General features: G+C 36.9%; 1 protein-coding gene across 3 annotated transcripts in view; it reads left to right on the top strand.

The window, feature by feature from the left end:
* EMB1441 (zinc knuckle (CCHC-type) family protein) overlaps window positions 1-20652 on the top strand; it is an 85381-nt gene that overhangs the window by 59178 nt on the left and 5551 nt on the right. For 2 of the 3 annotated variants that reach the window (XM_090018971.1, XM_090018970.1), the window contains exons 11-13: window positions 5882-6781; window positions 6938-7022; window positions 7521-7904. In XM_090018971.1, the coding sequence (XP_089875097.1) occupies window positions 5882-6781; window positions 6938-7022; window positions 7521-7904 (1369 nt within the window). Of the gene's footprint in view, window positions 1-5881; window positions 6782-6937; window positions 7023-7138; window positions 7200-7520; window positions 7905-20652 lie in introns of those variants that run through there. The other variant, XM_090018972.1, reaches the window with a different exon arrangement.

The raw sequence follows: 20652 nt of genomic DNA, 5'->3' as shown, positions 1-20652 counted from the left end.
ACCTCCATCACCACTCTCAAACCCAAACTAGAGAGAATACCACAACACAAAAGAATACCAAACCACCAACACTAAGTAAACCACCCTTTGATCTAACCCCACAAGAGAGACGCACCCGTTGCATGCTTTAGAGAGCAAATATTTATAGATCAAAACCGAAAGTGGCCTTTTTTTATTTTGGGGGGAATGAACGCTAGTTGGTTGAGTTTTTGTGCTTTTATTAACCGCAGTTTGTAAATCGGGTGATGCAACGCTTTAAGGGTACGAATGGTGAAGGGACACGTCTTCGTTCTCATCTCTTTTTTTATCAGACATGACCATGTGCGTGGTGGGCCCCACACATAATTATTAATGCTTAAAGTGGCGATGGGACCAAGATGTGACCACTCGCGCTGCCCCTGACTCAACCCAGCCGGAGGTCCCGGACCCGGAGCACTAGGATGAATCGACTCGGAGACTCGGGAGATTCGGTTATTTACTGAATTCGGTCGGAGCGGGGTTGATCCGAAACATGAATCGGCTTAGGGTCGGGGGAATACAAATCTCAAGAACCCGATGGGTTGCACAACCCTCGCCGGGGGGAACCACTGGACTCCCTTATATATATATATATATTACATTTTTGCCCTTGCCGCTCCCCCGCACCCAAGGTTTTTTAAAGTGCCGCATCCCTGCACCCGCACCCATGTGACATAGCCCTCGACCGAAACAACTTTCGGAACATTAGACCACCCATCTAATGTCGAGGACACCAGAGACCACCCATCCACAAGTGTCACTTTTCTTGGTATACCAAAACAACAGCTACATGCCGCCCCCAGGCAAAGTGGCGGATTCTCCCTAAAACCGTGGCTAGGAAAAAAAACCTCAATATCGGGTTCAGGAGTAACAATAGCGCACACACAGTTTTTGTATTCTTCTTGCTCCTCAAAACCAAAACTTTAAGATTCTCATTCTAACGATGAGAGATCTCAGAACGTATATTACATTGTTCTTTATCTTTATTATTAGTCAATTCTTTAATTTGCAATTCAACATGCAAACAAGGGCACAATCTTGCATATTCTCTTGCGAAAACCATCATGGGACCATCGCCCATGAAAAAACATAGAACAGTTTAATACAGTGCAACAACATTAATGTGATTTTTGCGATATATTTAAAATAAATAAAGGGCAAACCAAAGCTCAGGCTCTCCAGGCCTGCGATGATCCATTCGATTATCGGTGCATCACATGCAAAAACCATAACAATATGCCATATATGAAATAACTCACATGCTTTCTAAATGCACGTTTATGTATGCAAATTTTAACTATACGCATGAAAACAAGGTTATTCATAAATATGTTTTTGTTCAATTCTTATGCTACTGACAAGTGCATATTTTCGAGTCAACTGCATGGTTCCATTCGTTACGCATAATCATGTCATTTTCATACTTTCATTGTTTTCACATATTTACATCAATGCATGTTTCTTTTGAGCGTACATATTTATTGCATGCTTCCACTCAATACCCCAAATTTATGTCAAAAACATAATTCCATTTGATGATGTGTTCCCTTTAAGCATGTGGATACTTATGCAATGTACGTATACAACATAATCTAAAATTCACGATTTGTACATGCTCACAAGTTACATCTATAAATAACAATGCATTTGAATATTGATCACGCAAAATTTATCAATCACAAGCATGCAAAATCACTTTCTAGCATGCACATAACCGAAGCACTCACAACGGTGAAATCTGGAAATTTAAAGATGCACAACTCATGTATATTATTTTTTTTTTGAAAGACAAAAATTTTCAACACCCACATGTACACATTTAAATAGGTTTACACCCAGTCGACCTAGTCGGCTGGGTTTAGTCTGGAATGACCCCAGGCCGGGCCTGGCAGTGATCTGCCAGGCCTGTCCCAGTCCTGCCCAAGGCTGGACTGGGCCTGGCAAGACCCTGCCAGCCTCGGGCTAGCCGAGCCGAGCCGAGCCGAGCCCATCGGCTGGGCCTGACAGCCCATACACAGGCCCAGCCTGGGCCTGTGTGCGTGTGCTGTCAGGGCATGGCGGACAGCCCCCCCCCCCCTTTTTTTTTTTTTTTTGCTGCTGCACGCCGGCTCAGCCTGTGGCCCAGCAGGCCCTGCCCGGCCGGCTGGACTCAGTTCAGCCGGACCTGGCCAGCCGAGCCGAACTCGGCTGGCCTGTCGGCCAGACCGTGAAAACTCCAAAAAAATATTTTCTTTTTCCTCTTTAAAACTATGTATGGACATTACATAGTTACATGAATGAAAACACGTTGTAACTTGTTCCGATTTGTACAGACATGTATCTACAAGATCCACAACTCAACTCTGCATGTTAAAACGTGAACACCTTCACGTATGCACATAAACAAATCAGAACAAAAGCATATCCAGAAATATGTAACATGAACATTATGCTTACTCATGATTACTTCAAAAACGTATGCATACTCAGGGTCCTCAAAAAAAATATACATGCTTACAACCTTGATTCAACCTATATCTTCCTACATTTAACCAAACCATAGCGTGATCCATCTATGAAAAAAAAAACAATATTATAAAAATGCAACCACCATAACAAGATATTTAACAAGAATTAAATTTTGTTTTGGCATAAAAGATGCATACTAAGAAATTTATTTATTAGTGTCTTTTTTTTTATAGGATGAGTAAAATAAAAACAAATGGTCCCATGGAAGAGGATCCATAACCCTCTTTCATGCGAAATAGAGTAGACCAAAAGATCTACTCTTTTTTTCATAGATTTACATCTAAATCATGCGTGAAAATCAAACCAGCATTCAATTTCTCACTGAATCCAAAAGAGGAGACCCGTACCTTTTTAACGATTGGAAGAGAACAAGAAAATAAAAGTTGGGTGGCTGGAGAAGAAGATCCTTCTTCCTCTCTTTCCCTTTTTTTTCTTCTCTCTCTCTCCTCTTCCCCTCTTTCTTTCTTTCCCTTCTTTCTTTTTTTTTTATATAAAGAGAGTGAGAGGGGGTGACGCCCCCCTTCTCCATTCCTCTCTAAAAGGGCTGGAGAAGGAGAGTTTCCAATATGTGAAACTCTTTCCTTCTCTAGTTTCCAAAATTTTAAAAATTCCCATGTTGGTTTTTTTTTCTTATTTCAAAACTATCTAAATCCTTTAGAAGTCCTTCTTAATTCTTTTTGGGGCTTCTTAGGTAAGTAGGAAGATTCTTTTAAGAAGTCCTACTCAGCCCTGAACCCAATTTTCAGAATTAATAAAATTTAATTTAATAATTAATTAAATAAATTTTGAATTTCTAAAGTTAGTTTAATTACTCCATGAGTCTTTTTAACCCTAACTAACTTTATTTTAAAGCTTTAAACTGAATTTAAAGTTAAGATGTTTTAGGATATGGATTTGAATTTGGATTTGGATTCGGATCCAAAAATCCAAACATACATCCAAAACAAAATTGGATCGAAATTTGGATCAGACCTAGGTTAAAGTGGGTCTTGAATCAGATCCAAACCCATATTAATTCGGATCATATGCATCGGATCCAACATGATCCAACTCCGGATCCATTTCGACAAACTGCTTAATTTTTGAAAAATTGCGATTTTCGGGCCAACCAAAACTCGAATTCAAGAAAGTAAAATATCGTTGCATTCAAAATTTTGAGACGCATCCAACGACATATTACACGAATATCAAATTCTGAATTTTGCCTGAAAATAACCTGAATTTTGCTTGAATTTCGCTTGAATTTAAAGGTAAAAAATAAAACTCTTTCTCACACTTTGGTTGGCTCGTCTCGACCTTGTCGTTGAGACCTGGGCCCAACCCAGCCCAGACTAAAAAACATTGGTCTAAAATCGAGACTCAAACGATTTTTCTTTCAGACTTAGCCAAATTTTCGAAAATAACTAAGTGCGAAAATACACGATATTACACAAACTCTCGGTTGTTCCACCATGAGTTTGAGGGGGGTGTTAAAATATATATATATATATATATATATATATATATATATATATATATATATATATCTTATATTGTAAACCGAAATACCCAGCAAGGGTATTTCAGTCTTTCTACTGTAATAGGCGTCAGCCCCTATATCTTTTATTCATTTTACTTTTTACTTTTTATTTGTTTTACCTTTTTCGGTTTTTGTGTTTTTGAGGCAGCTCCAATATAGCTATTGGAGTTGCTCCCAACGGTCATAAATATGACTCTTGGGAGCAGCCCAACAACCATATTAGAGCTGCTCTCTAGTGGCTCCATTTGTTATAAATAGGCCTCACGGCCTTGTATTGATGTATCTCTTTCACGAGAGTTTTTTCTATTCAATAACATATATATTTGACCCTTGTGTGTGTGTTTTGGCTTATTCAATCAAGAGATATACTTGATCGAAGTGTGTTCTTGCAAGTCCATAAGTGACGTGTTTTGGTGTTGATCCATTTCATTACAAGTTTTAATTTTGTAGACCCATCCATATCCTATGGATTTCTTACCTATGAGTAGCGATTGAATTTCCCATGTTTTAGCTCTTTTTAGAGCTTCTAATTCATTGTTTGTAGCTTCGATCTATTCTTTGTAATTCTTAGCTTCATTGAAGGAAGAGGGTTTTGCTTATGAGTGGATAGTCATGAGACGTTCTATATTTTGGTTCAAATGATTCATGGGACACAAATCTACTAGGTGTGTAATGATTCAATTAAGATTTAAATAATATTATACTGACATAACTATGTTAAGTCTTCTGCTCCGGGTATAGTAATTTTATTTCTACATGTAGATGACATAAGTATCACAAGAGGTGATAAGCAGGGGGTTAGTCAGGGGGTTAGTCATATCAAGAATATCCTTAAGGTTAACTTTGATATGACAAATCTTGGTTTTCTTTAATATTTTTTTGGTATTTAAGTAGCATATTCACCTCGTGGTTATTTCTTGTCACAAACTAAATATAAAGCCGAGATAATAGAAAGATCGTTACGCCTTAGGAAAGCTTTGTATGGCCTTAAACAAGTTCCAAGAGCTTGGTATGATCGTTTTAGTTTTGTTATGCTTAAACTTGGATATACTTCCTGTTATACTGGCACTACTTTGTTTGTTAAGAATTCCACTGCAGGTATTGTTATTTTGCTATTTTATATTGATATAATTATTAGTGGAGCAGATAAACAAAGAGTATATCAAGTTAAATTTATTCTTAAGCAAAGTTTTGAAATGACTGACCTTGGTTTTCTTAGATTCTTCTTAGGGATTGACGTTGCATATTCTCCTAGAGGGTAGTAGACACTCTTGAAGTGATAAATGCAAAGTTGAAAATTGATGATGAAAAACCTCCATAAGATCCTGCTCCATATCAATAGATTCTTCTTAGGGATTGACGTTGTATTTTTCTTTCTTGTAATAGGTAATACCCTCTAGGTGTGTTTTGGTAATTTTGTACATGTAATAAGCTCTGCCCATTAGGGGCAGAACTGACCTTTTTTGTTTTTTTTGTTTTTTATTCTGTCATTTATATTTCTTGTAAAGGGCTGTTTGATCTTTTAGACCATATAGATGTTGGGAAGCCCCAATGGCTATATTTCTAGCCCCAACTATATGGGTCCTCTTGGCCCTCTAGCTTGTGCATATATAGGGTCCTCTTGTCCCATTATTTGTAAGACTTTTTCCTAATGCATATTTTGTGCATTTTGAATATTATTAAAACATTTATTTTAGTGTGTGCTCTCTTGTTTGGCCCTTTAGTGGCTCTTGTGATTGTGCCCATTTGTGGTTGTGAGGTGTGTGGGACCACATTCTACTTCATTATAACTTCCTGGTTTTTTATCCTTTTGTGTTATGGAATCTGATGCTGCAGGTGTGTCATAGTCAAGCATGGGAATCTAAGATGGTTACAAGTGCTTGGTGGGTTTACCCACATCAAGTTAGTAAAACTGCTCCAACAGGCGAATATCTTACTGTAGGTAGTTTCATGATTCGTGGTAAAAAAAACTTCCTTCCACCTCACTCACTTGTTATGGGTTTTGGCTTGCTTTTTCGGTTGGATGAGAGCTCTTTGGGTTCCCATCTAAATGAAAGGAGGGTAAGAGGTGAGGATGAAGGGATACAGGATGCAGATGACATTGAAACTGTTGAGGAAGAAGTGGATTCTATCAGTGGGGAAGACATTGCAGAGGTTGCCGATAGAAGTGAAAATCAGATTACTAATCTGAAGAATGATTCTGAACCAATAACTGATGGTAAATCTGAAAAGGGAGACGTGCCTCATGCGGTTTCTGATATGCCTGATTTTCTCTTGCCTGAACTTCCAAAAGAGGTTCTGCCCAAACTAGAAGTTGTTTTTGACAGGGCGCTTGCTCTAGGACCTGTTAAGGTGCCAGAGAAAAAGCATATGGATGAATCTCTTCAAGATTTTCTCTCAGAGGGTGTTCCAGAGAAACACCTTGGTACCCAAAGAGACAAGCCTTACATTTCCAAGGCAGAAAGAAGAAAACTTAAAAAAGGACTAGAAAGTGGTGTTGCTACCGAAGAGCTTGAAATGAAAGAAGGCAATGAAAATTATGCTTCAAACCTTCATCAGGACAAAGATGTGAGAAACCAGAAGTCTGCTGGAGGGAAAGAGGACAAAGGTATGGGAAACCCGAAGTCAACTGGGGGAAAAGTTTTTCGTGGACAAAAAGGAAAACTTAAGAAAATAAAGGAGAAATATTCTGAGCAAGATGATGAAGAAAGGAGAGTTCGAATGGCTTTGCTAGCTGTGAGTAATGTCTCATAATCTGTTTCAACTTTCAAGTGTCTTTTGGGCAGGCTAATTTGAATCAAGCTGATTTACTTGTCCTTTTATTTGGGTTTTATCTTGTTTTGTCTTTTAATGGATTTTTATCTTGCTTTTGGCACAAATCCACACATCTAGTCTGCTGGAAAAGCTAACAAGGATATAAAGGAATCACAGAAAGATCAAAAAGGGGCTTCCAATAAAGAAAGACAGTTGGCAACAGGTAATAATATATTCTAAGGAACAAAAGTTACATAATATTCATGTTTTTATTTCTTTTTGAACAATTTTTTGAAGAAAAAACACTTACATCTGTTTTATTTTCTTTGCTATTTGCAGTTGAAAATGTTATATGAGATTCTTAATTGAAGTAAACATATTTCTTATCTCTATGCATGTGCTTATATGTACATGCATGAGTACAGACGTGAGAGTGGGAGAGAGATTACTCTGAAAATCCAAGCTGGATTGTCATGGTCTATTTAGTATTTGGCATGTTTTTTTGAGCATAGTGTGAAAATCAAGATCTTTGAATGACTGATCAATTGTGCTTCTTAAACTTCTTTACAATTTTCTTTTCATTTTATCAGTTACTTGAATTCTTTCTGTTAATTTCACCATGATTATATTTGCACCTTGAAACATCAGAGTTATTTTATTTGGATCTCTCTCATTAAATTTGGAAGCTGTTTACTAATGTATATTATCTTCCAAATGACAGGGCAGAATAACATTTCCAAGTTATGCTATAAATGTAAAAAGGCTGGTCACCTTTCCCGCAATTGCCCAGAAAATCCTGACACCACAGATGATGCAGAGGTTTCTATGCACAAACACGTGAATTCTGATTCTTCTCAGCATAGACAGAACATAGATTTGCAGAGCAGTATTGAGGAACTTGATAAAACAGTCTTTGAGGATGATGACATTCATGAAATAGCTGAAGAAGATAAAGAAAAGCTCAATGATCTAGATTATTTTACCGGATGTCCCCTTGCAAACGATGTTCTTCTGTATGCTGTACCTGTATGTGGCCCTTATAGTGCAGTGCAGGCCTACAAATATCGTGTGAAGATAACTCCAGGCACAGCAAAGAAAGGAAAAGGTATCTATTATTTTTTATCATATTATATGCTAACTATTTGTGCAAGGGCTTCACAAATCTGGTTGTCATGAATATCTTGCCAAGGAAATATCTTGGAAAACTTTTATTATATCTCCTTTTCTTGGTAGAAACATAGAGTAAATTTTGGAAAACCAAAGAGGAGAAAAATATATAGAAACAGTTGAAGTTAGATAGGAGGAGAAAAATATATAAAAACAGTTGAAGTTAGATAGGTTTTTTTGTCATGCAGGAGACAAATCTGGTAAGGCTTTGAAGTTCAGAACGTTTCTGGGCCTTCTGTTACTTTTCCTTTTTTCCAAAAAAGCTGTAGTGTTGCATAATTTCAAAGTGTTTAGGGAGTCATGAATTATGACACAGTATAATGGGCATGTATAATAACTCTTTGTTAAATTGCATATATATATATATATATATATATATATATATATATATATGGGAGGTTGGACAGCATTGGACCAAGTCAACTTTGTTGACTTGGAGGCCCAATGGCTGGAAATCCAGTCGTTGCGACCTTGTCCCCTCTCTCTATGCTGTCTCTCTTGGTTTTCCTCTCTCCCTCTTATGTGTATAAATAGGGGTCTATCCCCTTGTACATGTATGCTTCTTGCATACTTGTTCTTCAATAAAAGATTTTGTTTTTTTTATCTTTTGTGTATGCCTTTAGTGGCACTTGTGATTGTGCTCTTAGTAGCCCTTCTGAATGTGTTCTTGTTGACACTTGTGCTTGTGTATTGCACTTGGTGGTGAATGATTTGTTGGTGCTTGAAGGTGTTCAACTCCTCTTTACATGGTATCTGAGAGCTTGGAACTATTAAAGCTTATTTGAAGATCTTTTTAAAGTGTTGGTGATCTTAGAAGAGTTCGAAGTGATCGTGTGAATCATTGGTGGAGTGCTTGTGTTCCACATATCACTTCTTATCTTCTCTTTCTCTCGTCTCTTAGTCCTTGTAAAATGGATGACAATGTTAATGTCACCATCAAACCCATAAAAATCATTGATTTCAATTATGTAACATGGGATTTTATTATGAAGCACTTTATTTGGGGAAAAAGGTTATGGGGACTAGTAGATGAGTCCAATCCGTAACCTAAGATAGTTCTCACTAAGGTAGAAGGTAAGAAAGAGGTGCCTCAAACCAAGAATGAAAATACGAAGGTTATAACGTCTTATGAGAAAAAGTGAAAGGAATAGAGGATGGGGACATGCAAGATCATGTCTTGGTTTATTATTAGTCTAGATGTTAAAAAATGTTCGAGCCTTGCCAAATTTGAGCATGCTAACAAAGCTTGTTTTTATCTTAAGAGAATGTATTCTCTTAAAGATATTGCATATATATGCAATGTGCAAGATAAAGTTTGGACTATGATTTAAGGGGATAAAACAATTAGATAATATAATGATTTATCCAAACTTTGGGAAAAATTGGCTCTTCTAGAGCCAAATTGGCATTGACCCGAAGATATAAAACTTCGCCAAAGACAAATAGATGCAGAACATTTTTATCAATTCATCAATGGTCTAAAACCAGGATTTCAATATACTAAATCTATTATTTTCCATAGAGGAAAGGTTCTTTCTATCAAAGATACTATAGAAGAGTTGAGCATGGAGGAAATGGAGGAAAATAGATTAAAGAAGCATATAACCAAAAATGAAGAACATTCGGTCTTAGCCATCTATAGACCAAAAAATTACATATGTGCATATAAACTACCTCACTATAGAAGATAAGGTAATGAATATTATACAAGAAAAGTTATTTGTCATAATTGCTATGAACCGGAATACATTAGGCCCTAATGTCCTAAACTGAAAGGGACATATGAGAAGAATGTTGCATTGGTAGAATCTCCACAAGAGACGAAAGATATTTCTACATCATAAGATTCATCAATTGAGAGTTTATCTTTGACTCAATTAGTGGATGTGCTTCAACCTCTTCTCAAATGAGCAACTTCCTCAATTGGGGTTGTTGTTTCATTTTATTCTGATTCCGATAAAATTTATTGGCTTCTTTATTTTGGTGCATCTTTTCATATGACTCCAAATAAAGATATTTTATTTGAATATCATTACTCAAGTGTCAAATATTTTTGTAAGGAACTGGGCCACATCAAACCGGTTTGCCCAAAATGGAAGAAGTTGCTAGCTATGGCTACCACATCTCAACCCCAAAAGGAAGAAAGTTCATCTTCTTCAAATGGAGCACTATCATTGCATCAAATTGTGGAAGCACTTCAACCACTTCTCAATAGGGCAATTTTCGAAGCGACTACATCCACCTTCTCTCCTCCTAGTAAGACTTCTTGGCTTTTAGATTCAGGTGCCTCTTTTCATATGTCTCCAAATGTTCTGTCTCTTTGCGAATATTTAAAAAATTCATCTTCTACTTTTGTTTCAACCGCGGATGACACTTCTCTTGAAATCAAAGGAATCAGAAATTTTGAAAAACAAGGTTTTTCTATTCCTGAAATAAGATTTATACCAAAACTGAATTTAAATTTGCTTTCGGTCTCTAAACTCTCGGACCATGCTTGTGATATAAAATTCTCATCTACTAAATGTTGAATACAGGATTGTCGGTCTGAGAAGTTGATTGGGGAAGGCTCTAGGAAGGGAGATCTATACTATGTGGACTTTCTTCGTATTCCAAAGAATCATTTTTGTAATGTTGTGCAACATAAAGACATTAATGTGTGACAAAAAGACTTGAACATCCTAATGTCACTAAGATCTCTTATTTACCTTTCGCCAAACATCTATGTAAAAATGATTTCAATTGTAATGATTGCACTCTTGGAAAATGAGAAGTTTGCCTTTTTATCAAAGATCTATGTTTACTACAAAACCATTTGAACTTGTCCATTCAGATGTTTGGGGACCGACACCTGTTATCTCAAAAGGAGGATTTGCATATTATGTGATCTTTGTGGATGATTATTCTAGATGTTCTTGGATATACTTTCTCAAACATAAACACGAGATTTTTGCAACATTCAAAACCTACCATAAAAATCAATTCAATGAAAAATTAAAATTTTTTAGAACTGATTCCAAAGGAGAATATCTTTCAAATGAATTTAAGAACTATCTTGAGGAACATGGAATAATCCATAAAAAATCTTGCCCCCAAACACCTCAACAAAATGGTTTTGTCGTAAGAAAACATAGGCACATCATTGAGACATCCAGAACCCTACTTATTTCACAAAACATTCCAAAAAGATTTTGGGCTGAGGCGGCTCTTGCATCAGTCTATCTCATAAATCGTCTCTCATCCAAAAATTTAAATAAGGTTTCACCTTTTGAAATTTTGTATAAAAGAGACCCTGATTATAGTAGATTAAGGGTTTTTGGGTGCAAGTGTTTTGTTCTTACAGATAAGAATGATAAACTCTCACCTAAAGCCATTCCATGTGCTTTTCTTGGATACTCCGAAACTCAAAAAGGGTTTTGATGTTATGATATTAAGAATGAAAAATTATATGTATCTAGAAATGTAAGTTTTCTAGAAAATGTTTGTGGTTTTGAAAGAAATGATTTTCATGAGGAAAGTGTAGACTATTCTTTCCTATTCGACCTATTGTCTAGAGATGATGACATTAGTGATGATGAGACCATACAAAATAATCTTAGCGATAATGAAGCAGAGGAAGATAACAATCTTCCTCATCCTCCTATCTATCAAGAGATTGATGATAGAACAATCTTCCTCATCCTCCTATCTATCACAGGGAGAGAAGCTGAGGAGAGAGTCGGTTGTGGCTGCACAAAGCCAAATTAGGGTCTACGATGTTGTCTTTCATTAACAATATAGTGGTACAAAAATTAGGGTACAAAAATACCCATTACATAATGTGTGAAAATTACAACACATGCCATTAATGAGCATGTGTTTAAATAAAAACGAATTGGGTCTATCCAGACCCAGTCTTGATATCTTTTCACCCTCCCTCAAGTTGTACATGGTTTTGAACCATGAACAGCTTGCCTTTTAACATCCAAAATTTGTCCTTGATAAGTCCTTTTGTAAACAAGACAACAACTTGATCATCAGTCCGAACGTATTCTGGTTCAATTTCCTTCTCTTCAACCTTCTGTCTTACAAAATGTTGGTTAATTTCAATATGCTTGGCACGACTGTGGTAGATAGGATTGAATGACATGTTGATAGCACTTTGATTGTCACACAAGAAAATGCTTTTAGAAATCGATTCTCCTACTTCGGCCAACAGGTGTCTGACCCATGTTACTTCGGTTGTAGCGGCTGCCATTGATCTATATTCAGCTTCTGTGATCGACCTGGCTATGACCTTTTGTTTTCTATTGCTCCAGGAGACAAGATTTAGGCCAATGAAAACACAGTATCCTGAGACTGATCTACGCTCATCTGGATCTCCTGCCCAATCTACATCTATGTAAGTGAGAAGTTCATGCATACTCTTTTTGTACAGAAGACCATCTCTAATAGTTCCCTTCAAATATTGAAGAATGCATTTAACAACTTCCATATGACCAATATGCGGTTCATGCATGAACTGAGATACTTGATTGACAGAGTAGACAATGTCAGGCCGAGTGAAGGTAAGATACTAAAGCATTCCTACCTGCGATATCCTGTAGGGTCCTCGTACAAATCTCCATCTTGAGAACTGAGTTTCTGATGCAGAACACTGGGTGTGCTTAGAGGCTTGCAATCTGTCATACCTGCCTTGTTAAGAACATCAATAGTATACTTATGTTGAGTAAGTGTCATGCCTTCAGGAGTCCTGTCAACTTCTACTCCAAGAAAGTATCGCAGTTTACCAAGATCCTTCATCTTGAATCTATGGTTCAAAAGTTCTTTGACATGTTCAATATGTTCATTAGAGTTGCCTGTAATGATAATGTCATCAACATATATCAATAACAGGATAACTATATCTTTGTATTTGAATATGAAAAGAGAATGGTCAAGAAGAGACCGACTAAAGCCATATTTTTCTACTTCAAGAGAGAAACTGTCAAACCAAGATCGAGATGCCTGCTTCAGACCATATATAACTCTCTGCACACATATTCTTTAGAGTTCCCTTCGGCATACCCAGTGGGTTGCTCCATGTATACTTCTTCCTTCAGAGTTCCATGTAGAAATGTATTTTTCACATCAAGTTGACTGAGAGTCCATTGGTGCTCAACAACCAATGATAATATGATTCAGATAGTGTCCATTTTCACGACCGGACTGAAGGTCTCATCATAGTCTTGTCCTAGCTCCTGTGTAAAGCCTTTGACTACCAGTCTAGCCTTGTATCACTCTATAGTACCATTCGGCTTATACTTTATCTTATACACCCACTTTAACCCAACCACATTTCGATTGTGTAGTCTGAGAATAATATCCCAAGTGCCACATTCATGAAGAGCCTCCATTTTTTTGTTTATAGCTTCAATCCATCTCTTAGAATTTATTGCTTGATAGAATGTTGTGAGTTTATCTTCCTTGCCCAAAGAGGTTAAGAGTTGAAAATCCATCGTGAAGTTCTCATAACTAACCCACCTATCAATAGGATGTCGAGGCCAGGTTGTGAGCAGGTGGTTGAATGAAAACAAAAGGAGAATTCTGATTAGAGCTGGGGAGTATCTTTTTCTCACGTCGAGAGTAAACAATGCCTTTATACCTGTCGGGGGCCAATAGTGATTCAGAAATCATACTCTCTTGAATCCTTTGCGTAGCAGTAGACATGTTTCCCTCATCTCTTTGATTACATTCTAAAGAACAAACACCATCAATACTAGAAAAGAGATCTGAGTTCAACTAAGGGTGGTAAACTTCAATCTCAGGAGGAGTGTTAGCATTATGACCAAAATTTGATTCATCAAACACAACATTTCTGGATATTTTGATGCGCTTGCTCACGGGATCATAGCATCTGTATCCTTTGTAATCATCAGCGTACCCCACAATCTGAACTTTAAGGATTTATTCTGAAACTTGTGCCACATTGAACTATCAACATGAACATAACATACACACCCGAATACATGCAAATCATGATAATTTGGATGCACACCATGCAAAGGGTAATGAGGTGATTTGTTTTCCAAGATGTTCGTGAGCAATCGATTTATGACATAAACTGTTGTATGAAAAGCTTCTGCCCAGAAGGTAACTGGAAGATTACTATCATGCATCATGCTCATTGCACTCTCGACAATATGGCGATGTTTCCGTTCAGCAATCCCATTCTGTTGAGGTGTATGAGGGCAAGACACCTGCCTACTTATTTCATTTGTCTGGAGGAAATTAATAGTCAGTTGAAGAGAATTCGCCCCCTCCATCACATTGGAAACAAATAATATTCTCAGAGAATTGATTTTGAATAAAGGAATGAAAATTCTGAAATAACTTGAAGGTTTCAAATTTACTTTTCATAAAGAAGATCCATGTATATCGAGAATAACTGTCAACAAAAATGAGATAATATTTAGTGTCAGACATTGAAGGAACTGGAGCTTGACCCCAAACATTATAATTTCAAATGGTCTTGAAGCTCTTTTATTAATGGAATGAAATGGAAGAAGATGACTCTTACACTGAAGACAAGTAGAACATTTTTTATTATCGATACTCAAAGTCAAACTTGACTTGGGAATAAGACTACTTGAAACAAGCTTATCAATAAAACGACTACTACAATGACCTAGACGACCATGCCAAAGATTTGGCTTTATACATTCAGAAAGATTAAAAACACTCTCAAGAGGGACTAAAGGTGATAATATGAGTTTCAAGATGGAATCAACAGGTTGAACACGAGAGGAAGGATTCTCTTGGAACACGTACATATTCCCTTGTCGTTTTCCTTTAGCGAACGTTTCCCTCGTGTGAAGGTCCTTGACATGAACAGAAAAAAGAATTAACTCAACTGAAGCATTAATGTCATCTACAAGCTTAGAGACAAACAATATTTTTCTTGATATTAGGAGCATGAATGACATTTGAAAGAGCAAGAAAAGAGTTGGACATAAGAATTACAGAATTTTCAATACTGAATTTTCAATGTGCGAAATATGGTGGTGAGACCCATCTCCAGTGACTATACTATTTCTACCAACATAAGGAACAAGATTGAGGAGCTTACGAGCATCACCAGTGACATGATTGGCTGCACCAGAATCAACATACCGAGTGCCTTGGTCATTCTGTTTGATATTTAATTCAGCTAAGGCGGATAATAACAACTCTTTTACTTCTCCATTATTCTTCAGTCTATCTGTGCCCTTTCTTGTCTCCAATTGCTTTCCTCTATTTTGTTGGTTAAACCAGCAATTTGCCTTGATGTGCTCCCTTTTCTTGCAGAGAAAGTAAGTAGGTATTGTCCTTTGCCTTTGCAGATTAGGAGGCATACTGAGACTAGGTAATATTCCACGAGCTCCTTGTCTATTCCTCTCTTGACCTCCTCTTTCCTGTGGTTCATATTTACCACGTCCTCGACCATAGGTAACTCCTGTGGCAAGAACGTTGTGTGTTCCAATAGGGGTGTGAATACCTTCAAAGAATCCCTTCAAAGTCATCTCATACTGTAAGAGCTTAGCACGAAGATCTTCAAATGTAGGTAAGTCTGGCAAACACAATAAGGAAGTAACCATCATATGATAATTGGGTCCCAGCCCGCTCAAAGTTTGCTGCACCATATCTTTGTCACTGGCCGCACAACCCACGATGGCCAACTGATCCGTGATAGTCTTCATTTTGTTTAAGTACTCCATGACAGTCATGGAGGCCTTTCTCAACATTTGAAATTCTTTCTTTAAAAATAAAACTCTAGCTTGAGAAACTTAAGAATATGTCTGAACAAGATGTCATAACTGCATAGATGAGCAGTCATCTGGGATTGCTACAAGCACCTCCTGAGACAGAGTGGAAGTGTTGTAGGCAACAAACGCCTGGTCTCGCTTCATCCAGGATATGTACTCTGGATTTCTAACAAAGGTAATTGAAGTGTCACCCTTTCCATTATTTCCCTCTTGTGATATGAACTCTGGAGGAACAGGAACAGAGCCATCCATATGCCCAAAAAGATCCTGACTTCTTACGAATGGAATGATTAGTCTTTTCTAGGTAAGAAAGTTGGAATTGTTTAGTTTCTCAGACACAAGCTAACTGAGAAAGTTGGAAGAAAGGCCAGATTGAGAAGAAGAAAATGACTCCATAGTCGATGGGAAACGAAAAACCAGGAAGATTAAGGGGTCGGAAAGAAAATTCACTTGAGAGCAAAGAAAATAAAGATTTAGAACAGATATTCGAATTTCAGAGATCTTGGCCTTTTTTTTAGCAGACCCGTGGCAGAAAATAGACTGTGCAGCAAAGAAATAAAGCATTGTTCTGGAGGAAAATCAAAATCCAATCACTTAGAAGCACGTTACTATGAGAATAACGTGTATTCCTTTTTAAATGAGAAAATCCAAAACAGAGGGGAAAAGAATTCAAAGGGATGTCAATCAATCTAGGACAAAACCAAGATTGTATCCAGATCAGAATATGTTCTAACGTCAAACAGAAGAAACAAGTTTGACGTGATTTCAACCTTTGAAATCATGCAAATATGAGATATGATATTGCGTGATCGTGAAAGGTTAATTTTGGGTGAAAATGTGTGCAACAATATGAAAGAAAGAACGATAAGGAAAGAAATACACGTCAAACAAATTTTTGAAAGAACCATGAGGGAAGAAACAACCAAGAGAAGAAAAGAATGGGTGATTAATGGGCAAAAACAAATTTTTGGATTGTAAAAGGAGAAGAAATGAGATGAACCTATAGAAAAGTACCTTAGAAGAGAAGAAGAAGCCTTGGCTGGATGCTCATAAGGTGACCATGATCTTCAAGGATGGATCTAGAGCTCTGATACCATGTTAGAGAATGGTATTCCACCGTACGTTCACAGGGAGAGAAGCTGAGAGGAGAGAGAGTCGGTTGTGGCTGCACAAACCCAAATTAGGGTCTACGATGTTGCCTTTCATTAACAATATAGAGATACAACAAGTAGGGTACAAAAATACCCATTACATGTGTGAAAATTACAACACATGCCATTAATGAGCATGTGTTTAAATAAAAACGAATTGGGAGATCCAGACCCGGTCGTGATATCTTTTCACCTATCACCTATACACATAGAGATAAAAACAGTTTTAAAAGTGCTATAGAAAAATATAACGAAACGACTACATTAAGTAGTGAAAGTTCGCAAAGAATAGAGAGAAATAGAAAACTCCCCTCTAGATTCATATCCTATGACTCCTTCTCTCCTAAACATAGAGTCTGCCTTAGTGCCATTCACTCTTACGTAGAAGCAAGAAATTTCGAAGAAGCCAAAAGGAAAGATGAATGGATAGCGTCTATGGAAAATAAAATTAAGGCTCTTAGAAATGCTAAAACATGAGAATTTCAAGATCTTCCCAAAGGTAAGAAAACTGTAGGGTGTAGATGGGTTTTTAAGGTTAAAACCAAGAGTGATGGGACTCTTGAACGATATAAAGCTCGTCTAGTCGCTAAAGGTTATGGTCAAGAATATGGGATAAACTACGATAAAACTTTTGCTCCTGTTGCACGTATGGTTACAGTTAGGTGCCTTATTACCATTGCATCGATTAAAAAATAGAACATATACCAAATGGATGTTAAAAATGTCTTTTTAAATGGGGATTTAAATGAAGAAGTTTACATGGATGTCCCCCCTGGAATGAATTGTCCTAATGAAAAAGTTCTTCGTTTACGAAAAGCTCTTTATGGTCTAAAGCAAGCTCCCAAAGCTTGATATGACCGTTTTAACAATTTAATGACAAAAAATGGATTTATCTTATGTTATACTGACACTGCCTTATTTGTAAAAAAATCTGATACAGGAATCATAATCTTGCTATTATATGTTGATGATATGTTAATTACAAGTGATGATATCAAGGGAATAAAAAGAATTAAGTCTGCACTGACTGAAAATTTTGATATGTCAGACTTAGGTTTTTTGACATACATTTTGGGCATTGAGGTTGCCTTCTCTCATAAAGGATATTTTTTATCCCAAACTAAGCTTGCTTGTGAGATAATTGACAGGTCAGACATTACTGATGACAGTTTGTGAAGCACCAGAAATTGTTGGATCTAAGATGAAAATCGATGATGGGATTCCGTTGGATAATCCTACTCTTTATAGACAATTGGTTGGATCTTTGATATATCTTAGCATCACCAGGCCTGATATATCTCATGCAGTTCACATTTGCCAGTCAATTCCAACATGCCCCTACATCGGTGCATATGAGCATCATCCTTCACATTATCAGATATATTAAGGGGACAATAAATAAGGGAGTATTTCTTTTTTCATCATTTGAATTAAATTTAATTGCATATACTGACTCTGATTGGGGAGGTGACTCATATAACCATCACTCCACCACTGGTTTCTATATTTTTTAGGAGAATCACTAGTCTCTTGGAAGTGCAAGAAGCAGCAAAATGTATCATCGTCCTCTACCGAAGCTGAGTATAGAGCCATGGTATCTACAACCATGGAAATAGTATGAATTCGACGTCTACTAGAAGATATGGGAGTTCATATTCAAGAACCAACAATGCTATGTTGTGACAATAAGAGTGCGATATACATTGCCAAGAATCATACCTTTCATGAGCGCACAAAGTACATAGAGATGGATTGTCATTATGTTCGAAAAGAATATTTGAAGAAGGTTATCGATCTTCCATATGTGACATCTGAATATCAACTAGCGGACTTCTTCGCCAAGGCGCTTTGCTCCCCCAGATTTAATTTTCTTTTGGGCAAACTTGCGGTCATCACACCGTAAGTTTGACGGGGGTATTAAAATGTAATCTCGTATTTGTATATATATATATATATATATATATATATATATATATATATATATAGAGAGAGAGAGAGAGAGAGAGAGAGAGATACATTTACATATATACCATGTATATATTCCGATATCTCTCTCTATATATAAATATATATAGTAATTCTTGTAAAACCTGACAAGGGTATTTTTGTCTTTTCTATTTTGCGCATATTCCAATAGGAATATGTTATACTTTTATTTTTTATTTCTTTTTCTTTATTTCTTTTTCCTTTTTGTTCAAACCTTGGGGGGCCCAATATAGTCGTTAGGCCCCTCCAACGGTCACATTTGTGACCGTTGGAGGGGCTCACTCCTTCTCTTTTCGAATATAGTGATTCTTTACATGCCATTGTGCATATTTGTGTTATTTTATGCCTTTGTGCATATTTGTTCAAGTGTTATTTGAGTGCCTTTGTGCACATCTCTTGTGAGATATTAATGCTTGTATGCGTATTGTCTCTTTGTAGACATTTTCACAGTATTGTGGTAATTTTGTACATGTAATAGGCTCTGCCCTTTAGGGGGAAAACTGACCTCTTTTTTATTTTAGCTTTTTTCTTTACACCTTTGTAAAGGGCAGTGTTGTCTTTTAGTCAATATAGCTATTGGGAATCTCCAACAACTATATTCAGTTTTGTCTTTTAGTGAATATAGTTGTTGGAGCCTTTCCCAAGCTTGCATGCTTTGTTACTGTTCATGAATTTAGATGAGGCCATTTACAACATTCTTTCTCAAAGTAATCTTGATCTTGCATTCATCATCGACTCGTCTGCTATGGGTTGTTTCCAAGTATGATGTAGACATAATTTCATTGATATAAAGACATGATAGGAGCATGAATTAACTAAGAATCTCTCTTCTTAATGTGGTATTACAGTTAGGAACATCGCATCATCTTACAATTTTTAGTACTGCTGTTGTAGTGAGCTTGGTATATCCAATAGCCTCATTCCATTTTGAAAGACTTCTGTTCTGCTCATGGTAATCCCTCCATTCTTGTTATGTGGAGATTTTAGTTCTATGCCATTTGTCAGATATAGTTTTGCAGAAATTCAACAAGTTCAACAGCAGGATGTAAAACCACAGTAGAAGAGTTTAGGAATGAGATTGGTGAACACACACACACACATATATATATATATATATATATATATATATATATATATATATATATATATATGTTGAGACTAAGATGTTTTTAGTAAATAAGTTTTTCTAAACTAGAGGTTATTTGAATCTTATTCTTTAATGAGGGACCTGGGTGTAATTTTGTTCCCTGGACTATCTCTATTTAATATAGAGATTAGCCCTAATTGAAAGTAAGAAGTTTGATTATTCTCCATCCGTCTCTCTCTCACTCTCTCTCTTTCTACCTCGGTTGCTGCGCATCTCACCTTTCCTTCAACATGGTATCAAAGCCGCGTCCCCTCCTGGGATACAGTTTATGATCGTCGGTCGTGTAATGCTGCTGTGGCCGATCGTGGAAAACTGCAGCAAGCTGCATCAAGTGTCGCGAAACGTGGAAAGTGGCTGATCGTGGAAGCACTCAGATCGTGGCTGATCGTGGAAGCACTCAAATCGTGGGTCGTGTGATGCTACTGATCTGATTTGATTCTTTGTGTTGTCGACACAGATTTTTACATGATAAAATCTGATCGTTGCAAATTGATTGGATGCTGCGGGCTTCAAAACAAATGATCTTTGACATGTGGATGGTGGAGAAGTTCAGATCAAGTGAAGATCTGATGCAGAGAAGTCGCGAAATCAAATCAAGTGGGGGTCGGTTTTGTTGAAGGCTGTGAAGAATCAGATACAACA

Source organism: Nuphar pumila, chromosome 10, assembly GCF_984573655.1.
Source record: "Nuphar pumila chromosome 10, dmNupPumi1.hap1.1, whole genome shotgun sequence".
Lineage (NCBI taxonomy): Eukaryota > Viridiplantae > Streptophyta > Magnoliopsida > Nymphaeales > Nymphaeaceae > Nuphar > Nuphar pumila.
Note: the sequence above shows the minus strand (reverse complement) of the source record. Positions and strands in the feature narration are given on the sequence as shown.